The sequence below is a fragment of the Lygodium microphyllum genome, chromosome 10 (genome assembly GCF_053477565.2).
Source record: "Lygodium microphyllum isolate KBCC chromosome 10, Lygodium_microphyllum_v1.1.10, whole genome shotgun sequence".
In the NCBI taxonomy this organism is placed as follows: domain Eukaryota; kingdom Viridiplantae; phylum Streptophyta; class Polypodiopsida; order Schizaeales; family Lygodiaceae; genus Lygodium; species Lygodium microphyllum.
Window position 1 is genome coordinate 102,659,133 of NC_141144.1, and position 16,052 is coordinate 102,675,184.

General features: G+C 46.0%; 1 protein-coding gene across 4 annotated transcripts in view; it reads left to right on the forward strand.

Annotated features, from left to right (window-relative positions):
• The first annotated feature begins 622 nt into the window (after positions 1–622).
• Positions 623–16,052, forward strand: part of LOC148030367 (ribonuclease H2 subunit B) — a 96,531-nt gene continuing 81,101 nt past the window's right edge. Inside the window, exons 1-2 of one of the 4 annotated variants that reach the window (XM_087686687.1) lie at positions 623–965; positions 1,128–1,187. In XM_087686687.1, coding sequence (XP_087542813.1) covers positions 749–965; positions 1,128–1,187 — 277 coding nt within the window. In that variant the 5' untranslated portion in view covers positions 623–748. The remainder of the gene's footprint in view (positions 966–1,127; positions 1,188–16,052) is intronic. The other 3 variants (XM_087686689.1, XM_087686688.1, XM_087686686.1) reach the window with 3 other exon arrangements.

Sequence of the window (16,052 nt, forward strand, 5' to 3'; positions counted from 1 at the left end):
TGAATTTAAACTAGACAAGATTCGCCTCATCTTGGTATGCTGCATTGAACCACTCGTAGAAGTTGTCTTCTGTAGGAGAACGACCAAGAAAACACATGCATACCCCAATAGCTAGAAGGGTACCATAGTGATGGCATACTTTGTCGAGGGACAATGTGATTGTGACCTCATGCACTTTGGCTCTTCATTGGGCTTTCACTTTGCACTTTGTGTTGTGCTTTGCTTGATCTACCTTTAGCGCATTCTCTACCTTTGCCATGTAGAGATTCTTGCTTTGTAGAGCTTGTTTGCAATCTAGAGTCCTTGGAGGTTGCTTAGCAATCATCGTCTTATTTCAATTGCTTGTCAAATCAAGTAAAATTTTTTTACATCTATCAAATGGCACGTTTTGTTTAAAGATGTTACATGTCACTTTTCATGCATATTATGTATATTATATTGAGATTTCTAAGTAGGTTGAGACTTATTCAGATAAATGGAAAGTACTTCAACAAACGTAGCTGTACATAAAACATTGGGTGTCCAATCAAATTTAAGCCCTCATCTTTGTTTTTGACGCTTGCGTGGGTACATAGGGCTGTATTCATGCTTGCTCGCCATGCGGTGCACTAATGAGGCTCAAATGCTTAGGAGGCACCACATGTGGTTCACTTTCTAGGGAGATATCTAAATATTTATTCCTTCTTTTAATAAAACCGGAGAAGGCCCATAGTAAACGGATAGGTACTTAGACTCACAATTAGTGGTGATGCATGCGATTTCCCGCCAATTTCAGTCATCTTCGTCGTTGGCAGCAGCGGCACCAGGCCTGTGCCTGTGGCGCCATCATCGTCATCGTGATCTTCGACAACTCTCTGCAGCAAGGCCAGCCATCGTTGCAATGACTCGCAGGACTGCTATGCTTGCAGCCGAGGCAGCAATGGCTCCTCCTCCTCCTGCGGAGTCTCGGGTTCTCATTGCTCGTTGTAAGTCTAAAGCAAACGGCTTTATTCCTTTTGAGTCCTGAATGAACAGCGTTAGGTCTGTTACCAAATGTCATTTCTTAAGATTGTTTGATTCCTTGGCGTCATATCAAATGCTATTGTTATCTTTCCCTTCCTATCGAGTCTTTACTGGAAATGCTGCAGTGCCACCAGATGTCGCAGACACGGAAGGCTGTATTCTTCATCTGAAAAATCCAAAAACAGGCATGCTGCTTTTCCATAATCTGTCGGATGCTACTGTAGAATGTGGTTATCTTCCCTTTATGGTATTCTAGGGACACAATTTGAAGAAACAGTGAAGGCGAGCCGTTTTTATATTTTGATCCAAGTATGATTTAAACAGTAAGGTGGTAGAGCGTGCTACTACAAAGAATATCCCAAGTTGTAGTTAATTTCTTGTTGTAGCCCCTTTGGCTAGAACGCTTTTGTTTACCTTTCAAGAATGTATGGATGGTTTTTGTTTAATCACAAATGGTTGACTGCACAAGCTTGTTTTCATGCCATCAAAACATTAAATCGTTTGCATCAACCACTGACCTATGCACATGTTTCATTTAATGCAGTGCAGATGTTGTTCAGGAACTTCGTCTGCTCAATTAATCATTCCTCAGCTACTCCTTCCTGTTCTAGAGAGTTTTGGCATTCCATTGGAATGACCTTCCTAATGCTGACGACTAGTATTTAGAAGTCAGCCCCATAGAATTCACTTGGCTGTTTCCTGAATTTCTGGTCATGCAGGGGAAGTTTGGGTCTTTGTCAAGCAATCTCCCTACTATTAAGTAGGATCAACCTTGATATAGAGTGATTGATTCGATGAAGATCCTTTCCTTAGGATGATTTAATCTTAGGGGGTCACTCTCAAATATAAACACATATCATGTGGGTTCAAAAGAAGAGTTTTTAAAATATAATTTTTACACATTTTTAACATAGAAAAGGGTACCATATAAAAGGTTCATTTATAGATTGAATAGAAAAGGGTATTTTTGATTTCTAAAAAGTTCCGAGGTAAGGGTATTTTTAAATAGGCCTCTCTCAAGAAAGTCTCCTACTTAGCATCCTAGACAATGTAATATAGGATCTTATTGTACATAGCATGGTGGAAGCCTTTTGACAATATTGTCTTAAAGACAAGGCATATAGCACGTACTTTAGTGATTGCTCTTTCAAGATGTTATGTGAGTGTCACATGTGGGAATTTGGTGGGTAACTTGGGTCCTTATTAGTAGAGCAACCTTGTTTCCTTGTATCTGTCAGAGTGCAGCGGTGCGGAAGCGTAGGACTGAGAGAGAGAGAACGCAGAGAGAGAAGGGAGAGAAAGAGACAGTGTACACTGAAGATCTGCTGTATAAAGAATGCTGAATACAAAGATATACACGGGCGCAGTGCGCTGGACTGCGTGTCTCCACCTCGACGATGCGACCTGCTGTCCACCTCGAAGTCTGCTGCAGTCTGCACTGTCTGTTGTCTGAAATCTGCGAACAGAGACAGAGATCTGCACGGCACCGGTCTGTAATCTGCGACAGAGAATGATCGGGAGACTGCTGAAAAACGTCAGCAATAAATAGGCGAAAAACTGCCTGGAATGGGGCTCAAAACTGGGGCGCAGCCTGGTAAAAGTGGCTGCAGGCAGTCGGACTGCCACGTGGCAGTCCGACTGCACAGTCCGACTGTGCAGCAGTGCTGCTGGTCCGACTGTTGCAGCTGGACAGGCTATGATCTCTGACACCCCCTCTCAGAGCCTGGACAGGGCAGAAGCCTGAGGGATCTGGAATGTTGCCGAAGTAGAGCCTGAGGAAGCGCCTTCGTAAACAAATCCGCAAGATTATCCTCCGTCTTGCAATACTCCACAGTGATGGTCTCATCCAAAAGCTTTTCTCGGATGAAGTGGTACTGGATCTCAATGTGCTTCGTCCGGGCATGAAAAACAAGGTTCCTTGCCAAGGCAATGCAACTCTCATTGTCACATCGCAGCAATGTAGGACGAGTCTGGGGGCACCCAAGCTCCTCCAACAGTCTCCGAAGCCACACAACCTCGCATGTGGTGGAAGACGCGGCCCGATACTCCGCCTCAGTAGACGAAAGGGCTACTGTGGGCTGCTTCTTGCTACTCCAAGAAATAACACCTGCACCCAAAGTAAAACAGTAACCTGTTGTAGACCGCCTGTGGTTCACGTCACCGGCCCAATCCGAGTCGCTCCAACCTGCAAGTACAAGATCTGACCCATCTGTCCCTGCGGGGTAATGAATCCCCAAATCAGACGTCCCCCTCAGATACCGAAGTATCCTCTGAGCAGCCTGCCAATGCACCGTCTTAGGTTCACTCATGAACCCTGCCAAGAGCCCAACAGCAAAACATAGATCAACCCTGGTGTTGAGAAGCCAAATCAAAGACCCTATCAACTGTCGATAGCGGGAAGCATCCGCCAAAGGAGAAGCTGAGTGGGAAGTGGCCTTCCAGTTCGGATCCATAGGAGTAGAGAGGGCCCGACAATCTTCCATCTCAAAAGACACCAAGAGCTCCTGTACATATCTCTGTTGGGAGAGAAAGATCCCCCTCTGAGACTGAAAAATCTCATGTCCTAAAAAGAAATGGAGTAGCCCCAAATCCGTCATCTCGAACGTCCGATGTAAAGCTGACTTTGTCTCCTGGACCTGCTGTGCATCATCACCTGTGACAATCAAATCATCAACATATAATACAAACAGCACACAACCATCCTCGGAAGTGTGAACATACAGCTGCGGATCGGCCTTGGACCGCCGATATTCCAACTGAGTCTGGAGGAACGAATCAATCTTCTCGTTCCAAGCTCGCGGGGCCTGCTTGAGACCATACAGGGCCTTCTTCAACCTGTAGACTTTCCCGTCCGAAGAACCAAAGCCAGGAGGTTGCTCAACGTAGATCTCCTCCTTCAAATCACCATTCAGGAAGGCCGACTTCACATCCAGCTGATAAACAGGCCATCTCCTATGGCCAGCCAAAGCAAGAACAGCTCTAATGGTTGCCATACGAGCTGTAGGGGCAAAGGTGTCATGACAGTCAATCCCTGGGCGCTGGGCAAAACCCTTAGCAACAAGGCGAGCCTTGTGTTTATCCAAAGTACCATCACTGAGATATTTGGTCTTGAAGACCCACTTGACTCCAATCACCTTCTTCTTCGGGGGGCGTGGCACAAGTGACCAAGTGCCATTCCTCTCAATAGCCTCCAACTCAGCTTCCATAGCTTTCTTCCATGGGGCGGACTGTAAAGCCTCCTTCACGGAGGTGGGCTCTCGATCCTGCATAACTCGGGACATCAAACAATAATTGGAGCACACAAGCTCCGAAGAATGCGCCTGGTGCCTCCGTGACCGCCGCGGACCATCCTGCGGTCCCCACTCCTCAGGAACCCCCTCGATCCCTGAATCACGGAGTGTGTCACGGGCCCAGCGAGGAGGAGGCCGAACCTCCCCTCGTCGTTCTCCATCAGTAGAAGACCTTGGAATGTCCACCGGTGGTAACTCCTCAGAAGGATCCGGTGGAACAGTAGACTCTGTGTCAGAAACAGAATCATAATCAAACGGCACAGGCTCCAGTGGAACTGTAGAAGGAGCCAAACTCTCCCCTGGATCTCCAAGAACGGGATGCTCCTCACCCGTTGAAGAAGCCGGAACCTCCACAAACCGCACATCACGGCTAGTATATACATCCTGCTTGACGGGATCATAGAGTCGGTAGCCTTGGGACTGGGAGCTGTAGCCAACAAATACCTGTTTGCGGGAAGCCGCTTCGAATTTGTCACGGTGAGCTTTGGAAATGTGAACATAGGCATCACACCCAAAGACCCGAAAGTAAGAAACATCTGGCTTCGACCCAAAATACGCCTCAAATGGAGTCATCCCTTCCACGGCCGAAGTAGGAGATCGATTAAGAATGTGGACTGTAGTAGCCACAGCCTCGGCCCACAGAACCTGGGGGGTCTGTCGGTGCTCCATCATGGTGCGCGCCATCTCGATCACACTGCGATTCTTCTGTTCGAGAATACCATTTTCTTGTGGAGTATTCGTATTGGCAAACTCCTGGTGAATTCCTCTATCTGCACAAAACCGAGCAAATTCATTAGAGACAAATTCACCTCCCTTGTCGGATCGCAAGGTCTTCAACTTCCGGCCTGATCGGTTCTCCTCAAAGAGAAGCCAATCCTTGAAGTGCGAGAAAGCTTCTGATTTTAGTGCCAAAAAGTAGGCCCATGTCATCCTGCTATAGTCATCCACGATCAGCATGAAGTACGAGCTCCCACGCAGGGACTCATTCCTCATAGGGCCACATAGATCCGTAGATACTAACTCCATCGGTGAAGTAGACCGCCGCGAAGCGGTGTGGGGAATGGCATCCCTATGCTGCTTCCCCCTTATGCAGGAGACACATGGCTGCTGGCTCACCACTATATCCGGCAACCCTCGAACAAGCTGTCCCCGTGACGCCTTCCGAAGATAGTCATAGTTCAGGTGACCAAACCTAGCATGCCATAATTCAGACTGTGACTGTGAGGTAAGAAGAAGAGTAGAGAGGGCAGTGGAAGACTTCAGTTTGTAAATGCCGTTCTCCTCATATCCAGATGATAGAACCTTCCTCGATTCATGATCAAGGACTCGCACTGTAGAACTGTCAAACTCCACCAGAAGACCAAGAGAGCAAATCTTATGGACTGAAAGGAGATGGTACCCCAATCCTGGTACATGCAAAACCTCTGAAGTATGGGTGCCACCTCGTCCATCCGGAATAAGCTGCATCTTACCCCGACCTGCAATAGAAACTGAAGAGCTGTCTCCAATGAGAACCTGCCCACGCGAAGGTCGCAGCTGGGCAACACCATCTGATGAAGGAGTCATGTGCCGTGAGGCACCACTATCAATAATCCACTCTCGAGATTGGGAAGCCGCCATCGCAGCATCAGAAGCATTCGGTGAAGCGTCCTCAATGACAACTAGATGTAGAAATGCAGCTGATGAGGGTGCAGCCACTGCTCCAGAATCCTTGGTTTCCTTCTTCTTGGTGTCCTTCGAGTCTTTGTCAGGGCAATCCTTCTTCCAATGGCCAGTCTTTCCACAAATATGGCATGTGGAGTCTTTGTCCTTGTCCTTCTCCTTGTCTTTCTTGGACTTGTTATCCCCCTTCTTCTTCTTTTGGTCCTTCCCCTTCTTCTGAGAGGCTTGACCTGTCAACGCCTCCGTCTTGGAAGCATTCTGTCCCTTTAACTGTTCCTCTTGGTCCAAGACCATAGGAACCAACTCTTCCCACCGAAGAGTAGACTCTCGCCCCGAAGCAATAAGGGCAGAGTAAAATGTACCGAATCGTGGCGGCAACTGGGACAAGAGTGTAATCGCCATGTCTTCGGAGGAAATGGGCTTCCCCGCATTCTGAACCTGCATCTGTAGCTGCCTTAGCTTGTTAATGTGTTCCCTTAGCGAAGAAGACTTATTGACGGACAAGGTCCGCATCTGTACCTCCAAAGAAACCCTCTTCATCAGGGTCATCCGATTGTACATTTGATCAAGCTCCAGCCATATCTCACGAGCCACCGTCAAGTGCTCGATGTGAGCGATCACGGCTGTAGTGCATGATAGAAAGAGAAAGGATCGAATCCTGGCATTCAGTTTGTCCCAATGAGACTGGGCCCTGGCCAACTCCGCATGAGCATCGGAAGAGAGTTTGGACTCATCTCTTACCGAAGGCCGGTCAATATCTTCCTGTACCAACTCCGCCAAATCATAGGACTCTAGAATGGCCAACATCATAACGCGCCATATGCGGTAGTTGTCGCCGTCGAGCTTCTGATCTGTAGGAAGAGCCGGTAGGACAGGCACCTTCCGGTCCATAATCGCCTGGAACTCCAAGTCCATCTCTGTAGACATCTTCACCTGCAATGCCTTCTCAAACGCAAAAGCAGCCCCCTCTGATTGGGTAAACTCAGCCTGCTAAGGCTCTTCCGCGTCCCGAAGCTTCTTCACCCGCCGGAGGCGATGAAAAAGCAAAACCTGCACTTTTAGGTTGAAAACTCAAACTTTCTCCGCGACAAACAGCAGTAAACAGCAGCAAATCCACCACCTGTACTCCTTTCCTGTGCGCCCACACTCGTTTCAGCGTTGTTCCAAGGCGCAGCCCTCCTGTCTGCCCTTAAACGCAAAAAACGCAAATTTGTGTCGCGATGGAAACTCCTCTTCAGGTTGATTCTGCGCTCAGTCAGCCCTCAAACACTGCTCTGATACCATGTCAGAGTGCAGCGGTGCGGAAGCGTAGGACTGAGAGAGAGAGAACGCAGAGAGAGAAGGGAGAGAAAGAGACAGTGTACACTGAAGATCTGCTGTATAAAGAATGCTGAATACAAAGATATACACGGGCGCAGTGCGCTGGACTGCATGTCTCCACCTCGACGATGCAACCTGCTGTCCACCTCGAAGTCTGCTGCAGTCTGCACTGTCTGCTGTCTGAAATCTGCGAACAGAGACAGAGATCTACACGGCACCGGTCTGTAATCTGCGACAGAGAATGATCGGGAGACTGCTGAAAAACGTCAGCAATAAATAGGCGAAAAACTGCCTGGAATGGGGCTCAAAACTGGGGCGCAGCCTGGTAAAAGTGGCTGCAGGCAGTCGGACTGCCACGTGGCAGTCCGATTGCACAGTCCGACTGTGCAGCAGTGCTGCTGGTCCGACTGCTGCAGCTGGACAGGTTATGATCTCTGACAGTATCAAGGGCTTGTCCATGTGTTCCCTTAGCCCAACTATCCTTGTTTTCTACTTTGTCTTATCTTAGTGAAGTTGCCTTAGTCTAATTGATTCTTATCCTTGAAGTAAGAGTATTGCAAGACATTAGGAGAAAAGAGCTAAATTTCATTAATAAAACAATCTCTCAAATTAGACCATTATGTTTTGCAAATTGATGAGGTAAGCTTTTATATCAAGATGTTTCTTGGATAAAACATATAGCGTCACCAAGTGATCCTTAGATATTTGAGCATGTCAATACGAAGGGAGTGGAGGTGTTGGCCTGCTTTAGAGTATTAGGCAACACTCTAGACTTATACTTTGTTGAGCTTGATTGAGCCATGATTAAACTTGACTTCTGTTGAAATGCCTTGGGTAAAGTTGCAACAATCGAGATGAATATGTTAAGTCAACCTCTATCCACTTCACATACACATCAAATAGCATTGGAAAACTTTACCTCTAAATCTTGTTTCTTTATGAAGAGTTCGACAAGTCACCATACCTCACTAAATGTACTCTGTTACATTTACATGGAAAGATCTAAGAAGACTTGCATGGGATGCGTTGTAAATCCTCCAAGATCGAAAAGCTTGAACTTGTAAGCCTTCTTATTGATCTTTTGTGATTTGATTGCTCTAATTTTGCATGGTATTTTGTGAACCGTTGCTCAATTTTAGATCAATGATATGATTCAAAGCCTATAGGTCTTATTGGTAGAAGTTCCCGTGCAAAGCCTTTGATTTCAATGGGGATTGACTCACCGTTAAACTTGGCATCTAAAACATAAGTCTTTCTTTCATGCAATACAAAGGTCTTCGTGCTAAATGTACCCAACACTATATGCACTCTATGATACCATGGCATGTCCCAAAGGACTTTAAGTCTTGCAAGCAGCATGATGTTAAGCTCTTTGTTGTCTACTTAACTTTGTGAAAGCGTTGACATCTTGTCTCAAAGGAGCCAATGAAAGAAAGTCTTATTTTTTCACTTTAAAATTAATGTCCCTATGTTCTACCTAAGATGGTGTATGATGTTCTACCATAATTGTAGTCTTTAATTGGTTCGTGATAGATTGTGTTGAGGTCATTCTCATGAGATATGCCCTTCCTCTTCACAATGAAGGTGCTTTTTTTGCTTTCATCTCTTGTAACCACTTGACTTATCTCTTAGCAATGCATTAGTTCTAGCCATATTTTCTATTAATAGAGCAATGTTGGTTACTCATGCTGTAAATATGGTTTCATATTTGTTAGACAGTGTCATTTCTTGGACAATAGGCCAATCGGACAACAAAGCAGTACGGCTAGAGTGGATGCCATGTCAGCAGGGCAGACAGGTGCCACGAGGCATAGGTACAATCGAACTGCAGTTTTGTGCAGTCAGTCAGTTTTTCTGCAGTCGGTTGCATTAAATGCAGTCAACCTGGTGTTGGGAATTCCTATTTTTCGGCTATTTATAGTCGGTTTTGTGGCACACTCCATTTATTATTTCGGATTCTAATCTTGAGATCTGTTGGTTTAGACAGACTGTGCTTGGGCTGACGGAGATCGAGGTCATCAAATCAGAGACATATGCAGATATTTTCTCTATCCCCTTGTGTATTTCTGCACTCTTATACAGCATACTACACCGCAGATTTTCTGCGTTTACACTCTCCCTTTCTCTCTCTTCTCTTTATGTTCACTCTCTCTCAGTCTTTGTCCTACGCTTCTGCATCATTGCACTCTGACATGGTATCAGAGCGGTGAAGATGGACTGATTGAGGGTTGAACCTATCTGAAGAGGAGATTTTAGCGCGACACAAGGCTGCGTTTTCAAGATTCAAGGGTGAGCGGGAGGGCTGCACATCGGATCAAGGCTAAAGCGAGCGTGGGTGTGTAGGAAAGGAGTCTAATCGGTGAATTTGTTGTAGATTATTGTTGTTCGAAGGAGAAAGGCTGCGTTTGAGGCCTTCCATTGCAGATTTTACATTTTCATCACCTCCGGCGGGTGAAGAAGGTTTGGGCAGCGGAGGAACCAGCTCTAGAAGGCTGCGTTTTCACAGTCAGAGGGGGCTGATTTTGCGTTTGTGCAGGTATTGCAGGTTAACATGTCTATAGAGACTGATTTGGAGTTCTAGGTGATCATGGACAGGAAGGTGCTTGTCCTACTAGCTCTTCCATCGGATCAAAAGCTTGATGGTGACAATTATTGCATTTGGCGGGTGATGATATTGGCCATTTTGGAGTCCTATGATTTGGTGAAATTGGTGATGGAGGAGATTAACAGGCCCTCGGTGAGGGATGAGTCCAAACTCTCTTCCAATGCTCGTGCGGAGTTGACCAAGGTTCAGTCTCATTGGGACAAACTGAATGCCAGGATTTGATCTTTTCTGTTTCTGTCTTGTACCACAGTTGTGATAGTTCACATCGAGCACTAACGGTGTCTCGTGAGATATTGTTGGAGCTCGACTAGACATACAATCGGATGACCTTGATGAATAGGGTTTCTTTGGAGGTGCAAATGCGGACTTTGTCTGTGAATAAGTTTTCTTCGCTTCGGGAACACATCAACAAGCTTCGGCAGCTTCAGATGTAGGTTCAAAATGCAGGGAAGCCTATTTCCTCTGAAGACATGGCGATCACTTTACTATCCCGGTTGCTGCTACGATTTGGTACTTTTTATTCCGTTCTTATTGCATTAGGGCGAGAGTTGACTCTTTTGTGGAAAGAGTTGGTTTCTATGGTCTTGGACCAGAAGGAACAATTGAAGGGACAGAATGCTTTCAAATTGGAGGCATTGGTTGGTCAAGCCTTCAAAAGAAGGGAAATGACCAAAAGAAGAAGAAGGAGGACAATAAATCCAAGGACAAGGAGAAGGAATCGACTTGTCATATTTGCGGAAAGACCGGTCACTGGAAGAAGGATTGCCCCGATAAAGACAAGAAGGATACCAAGAAGGACACGAAGGATTCTGGAGCGGTGGTTGCACCCTTATCAATTGCTTTTCTACACTTAGTAGTCATTGAGGACTCTACATCAAAGACTTTTGATGCTGTGATGATAGCTTCCCAGGCTCGGAAGTGGATTGTGGACAGTGGTGCCTCACGACACACGACTCCTTCCATTGGTGTTGCCCATTTGCGAACTTCGTGTGGGCAGATTCTCATTGGAGTCAGCTCTTCTGTGTCTATTGTTGCGCAGGGTGAGACGCAGCTTATTCCAGATGGACGTGGGGGTACCCACACCTTTGAGGTGTTGCATGTGCCAGGATTGGGGTATCATTTACTTTCGGTTCATAAGTTTTGTGCTCTTGGCCTCTTGGTGGAGTTTGACAGTGATACTGTTGGAGTCCTTGATTATGGATCGAGGAAGGTTCTCTTTGTAGGGTATGAGGAGAATGGCGTCTACAAATTGAAGTCTTCTTCAGCTCTTACTTTTCTTCTTTTTACTTCTCAGGCATAGTTTGAGCTATGGTATGCTCGGTTTGGCCACCTGAACTACAAGTACCTTCGGAAGGCGTTGCGAGGGTCGTTTGCCGAGGCTTGCCGGACATAGTAGTGAGTTATCAACCATGTGTCTCCTACATTCGTGGGAAAATGCATTGGGATGCGATTCCCAACAAAGCTTCTAGGCGGTCTACTTCACCCATGGAGCTTGTATTTACAGACCTTTGTGGCCCGATGAGGATCGAGTTCCTGAAGGGGAGCTTGTACTTCATGTTGATCGTCGATGACTACAATAGGATGAGATGGGTCTATTTTTTGACTTTGAAGTTGGAGGCTTTCTCTCATTTCAAGGATTGGCTTCTCTTTAAGGAGAACCATTCTGGCCGGCAATTGAAGACCTTGCGTTCAGACAAGGGAGATGAATTTATGTCTAATGAGTTTACTCGTTTTTGTGCAGATAGGGGCATTCACTAGGAGTTTGCTAACACCAACACTCCCCAAGAGAATGGCAGCTTGGAGTGGAAGAACGAAGTGTGATTGAGATGGCACGCACCATGATGGAGCACCGACAGACACCTTAGTTTCTGTGGGCTGAGGCAGTGGCTATCGCATTTCACATCCCTAATTGATCTCCCACTTCAGCTGTAGATAGGATGACATCTTTTGAGGCTTATTTTGGGACTACATCTGATGTCTCTTATTTCAGGATCTTTGGGTATGATGCTTATGTGTACATTTCGAAGATGCAGCGTGATAAGTTCGAGGCGGTTTTCTGATGATAGGTTTTTATTGGCTATAGCTCCCAATCCCAAGGTTATCGCTTGTTTGATCTTGTTAAGTGGGATGTCTACACGAGCCAGGATGTGCGGTTCGTGGAAGTTCTGGCCATAGAGGGGGGTGAGGAGCACCCCGTCCTTGGAGATCCAGGGGAGAGTTGGGCTCCTGAGACAGTTCCTTTGGAGCCAGAGCCTCTTGATGGAGATTCTTCTTTTGATTCAAAGTCTTCTCTATTGGCCACCCTCGAGGAGCTTCCGCTAGTGGATGTTCTTGAGTCTTCAGCAGATGGAGAGTGACGGGGAGAGGTTTGTCCTCCTCGTTGAGCTCGTGACACACTCCGAGATTCAGGGATCGAGGGGGTCCCTAAGGAGTGGGAACCGCAGGATGAACCGTGGAGGTCACGGAGGAACCTTGCACATTCTTTGGAGCTTGTCTGCTCCAACTATTATTTGTTGATCCGTGTTATGCAGGATCAAGAGCCCACTTCAGTGAAGGAGGCTTTGCAGTTTGATCATTGGCGGAAGGCCATGGAAGCCGAGTTGGAGGCTATTGACAGGAATGGCACTTGGTCTCTTGTGCCTCGTCCCTCTCACAAGAAGGTGATTGGTGTCAAGTGGGTCTTCAAGACCAAGTACCTTAGCGATGGTTCTTTGGACAAGCACAAGGCTCGCCTTGTTGCTAAAGGTTTTGCTTAGCGCCCAAGCATTGATTTTCATGATACTTTTGCCCCCACTGCTCGTATGGTGACTATTGGAGGTGTTCTTGCCTTGGTTGGCCACAGGAGATGGCTTGTTTATCAGCTAGATGTGAAGTCGGTCTTTCTTAATGGTGACGTGCAGGAGGAGATCTATGTTGAGCAGCCTCCTAGCTTTGGATCCTCGGATGGGAAAGTTTACAGGTTGAAGAAGGCCTTGTATGGTCTCAAGCAGGCTCCGCGTGCATGGAACGAGAAGATTGACTCGTTTCTTCAGTCGAAGTTGGGATATTGGCGCTCCAAGGCCAATCCACAACTTTATGTGCACACTTCTGAGGGTGGTCGTGTGTTGTTGTGTGATATGTCGATGATTTGATTTTGAGAGGGGATCATACACAGAAGGTCCGAGAGACCAAGATAGCTTTATATCAGGCATTCGAGATGACGGATTTGGGGCTGCTTCATTTCTTCTTGGGTCACGAGATTTATCAGTCTCAGAGGGAGATTTTCATCTCTCAGTAGAGATACATTCAAGAGCTCTTGGTGACTTTTGAGATGGAGACTTATCGGCCCCTTACTACTCCTATGGATCTGAATTGGAAGGCCACTTCACACTTAGATTCTCCCGTGATGGATGCTTTCCGCTACCGTCAGTTGATTGGATCCTTGATTTAGCTTCTCAACACTCGTGTTGATCTTTGTTTTGTTGTGGGTCTTTGGCAGGGTTCATGACGGAACCCAAACAGGTGCATTGGCAAGCTGCCCTGAGGATTCTTTGGTATTTGAGGGGGACCTCTGACTTAGGGATTTCTTATCCCGCAGGTACAGATGCTTTAGATTTGGTTCTTGCAAGTTGGAGTGACTCGGATTGGGTTGACGATGTGGACCACCGACGGTCTACTACAGGCTATTGTTTTACCTTGGGTACAAGTGTTATCTCTTGGAGTAGCAAGAAGCAGCCCACGGTAGCCCTTTCTTCTACTGAGGCGGAGTATCGGGCTGCGTCTTCCACCACATGTGAGGTTGTGTGGCTTCGGAGATTGTTGGAGGAGCTTGGCTGTCCTTAGCCTTGTCCTATTCTTCTACGGTGCAACAATGAGAGTTGCATTGCCTTGGTTCAAAATCTAGTATTCCATGCCCGAACGAAGCGCATTGAGATCCAGTATCACTTCATTCGAGAGAAGCTTCTGGATGGGACCATTGATGTGGGGTATTGCAAGATGGAGGATAATCTTGCAAATTTGTTTACGAAGGCGCTTTCCGAGGCTCTTCTTCGGTAGCATTCCAAATCCCTGAGTGTTTTGGCCCGTCCAAGATCTGAGAGAGGGAGTGTTAGACAGTGTCATTTCTTGAATAGTCGGCCAGTCGGACAGCAGAGCAGTACGGCCAGAGTGGATGCCACGTCAGCAGGGCAGACAGGTGCCACGTGGCACAGGTACAGTCAGATTGCAGTTGTGTGGAGTCAGCCAGTTTTTCTGTAGTCGGTTGCATTAAATGCAGCCGACCTGGTGCTGGGAATTCCTATTTTTCGGCTATTTATAGCCGGTTTTGTGGCACACTCCAGCATTCATTATTTCAGATTCTGATCTTGAGATCTGTTGGCTGAGACAGACTGTGCTTGGGCTGACGGAGATCGAGGTCATCAAGTCGGAGACATATGCAAATATTTCCTTTTCCCCCTTGTGTATTTCTGCACTCTCATACAGCATACTACACCGCAGATTTTCTGCATTTACACTCTCTTTTTCTCTCTCTCTCTCTCTCTCCTCTTCTGTGTTCACTCTCTCTCAGCCTTTGTCCTATGCTTCCGCATCGCTGCACTCTGACAATATTAGCGTTTCCAACATTCATGACAAAGTTTCCTCGACCAATCACCCAAACTCTTTAGGGTGTGTGGTACGGTTGTATGTCCAGGTTACTATCCAATCAGATTTTTCTTAGGATTTGGATTCGGAGTATTTTTTGTAATTTGTCAATATCTTCTTGAGTGAGTATGTAGAGCTTAGTCACAATAACTTTTCGAACTCTAATAAGGAGGGGACATTAGGAGCTTTGACACTTACTTTGTCATGTGTTTTGATGGAGGAGGTAGCTCTATTTAAAGCATGCGTTTCTTTTTTAGTTGGTTTTAGGTGTATTCACATTGATTGAGGTTTATTTGTAGCCTTGCATTTCTTTTTCAATTGGTTGAAGGGTGTTTGTATGTTTGTCGGTGTTGCCTTCTATCATCAACTTGATTTGATGCCCTCACTAATGCCTTGGGATGTGCAAGGGCTAATTAGTCCACATTTGTATTCTACTTTCATTTAGTTTAGTGCAAATTTATCTTCTTCCATTGCAGCCTTTCTCTTTCCTTCTCTCTCTATAGTATCGGATACTTGTGGGGGCACATAGAAAGTGGTGTTTTTTTTCCCCATTTTACAAGAGAGTTGTTATTCTCTTTTTCATGGCCAGGATTCCTATGCTCTCATGAATCAGCCAGTGTGTGTATTGTATGTTGTGCAAGAAGATTGTCTAGAAGATATTTTTGTAGGTCCAAGTGGTTTTTATGATTGTAACCAATTGGTACATCAGTAGGAGCTTAAGACTTGTATACGTATGTAGAAAGGATAAGTCTTCTCATGAGTGTAATGCAATTAATATGACTTACTTTGGTGCCAAGTTGCATGGTAACTTGAGGTTAGATGTTGATTGCTCTTGGGATTCGCTAGCTTGTCTTGCCTTTGATAAGAAGGGCAAAGAGATTATTCCTTGGGACTGCGGTTATCCATGATCAACTTTTAAGAATGAGGATAAGCCCTCTACTTCCATCTCTGAGCTTCATGGGCCAAAGGAGGAACAAATTTTTGGATGATGGGGTGCTTGAAGCATTGGCTTCTAAGGTTAAATTGAAGCAAGATCAACTTTGAGTCTAAGCTTTGTTTGATATTTGAATGAAGATTGCCTCTTGGAATGTTTGTGATGTTTGCTCTTGCAGCAAATAGGATGATATTTGGTGTGTTTTGTGTGAAGATGCATGGGATGTGTTATGTGCCATGGAGTACAAGGGTTGCAAAGAATCATGCATGATTATTCACTGCCATGGGTAAAATTTATTTCATGTTGAGGGTGCTATGATGCGGCACTCTGGTGTTCTCATTATTCATGGAAGATTTCAGTGTGTTCTAGTAAATAAGGGTGTGTTTGGCCAATTCCTAATAATTGAAATTATGCTTGAAGCAAGCTTTTATGGCTAGTGGGAGTTTATGCGCCTAATGATGCCTCGCATTGCCATGCTCTATAGGAACGGTTTAGGCCCAATCTCCATTGGTAGACTTGGCTTGTTGATGGGTGATTTCCATATGCATGTAGATTCATCACAGTCTACTTCTTTGCACTTCGTAGTGGATGCACTTGAAGGCCATGATCGCACGTAGAT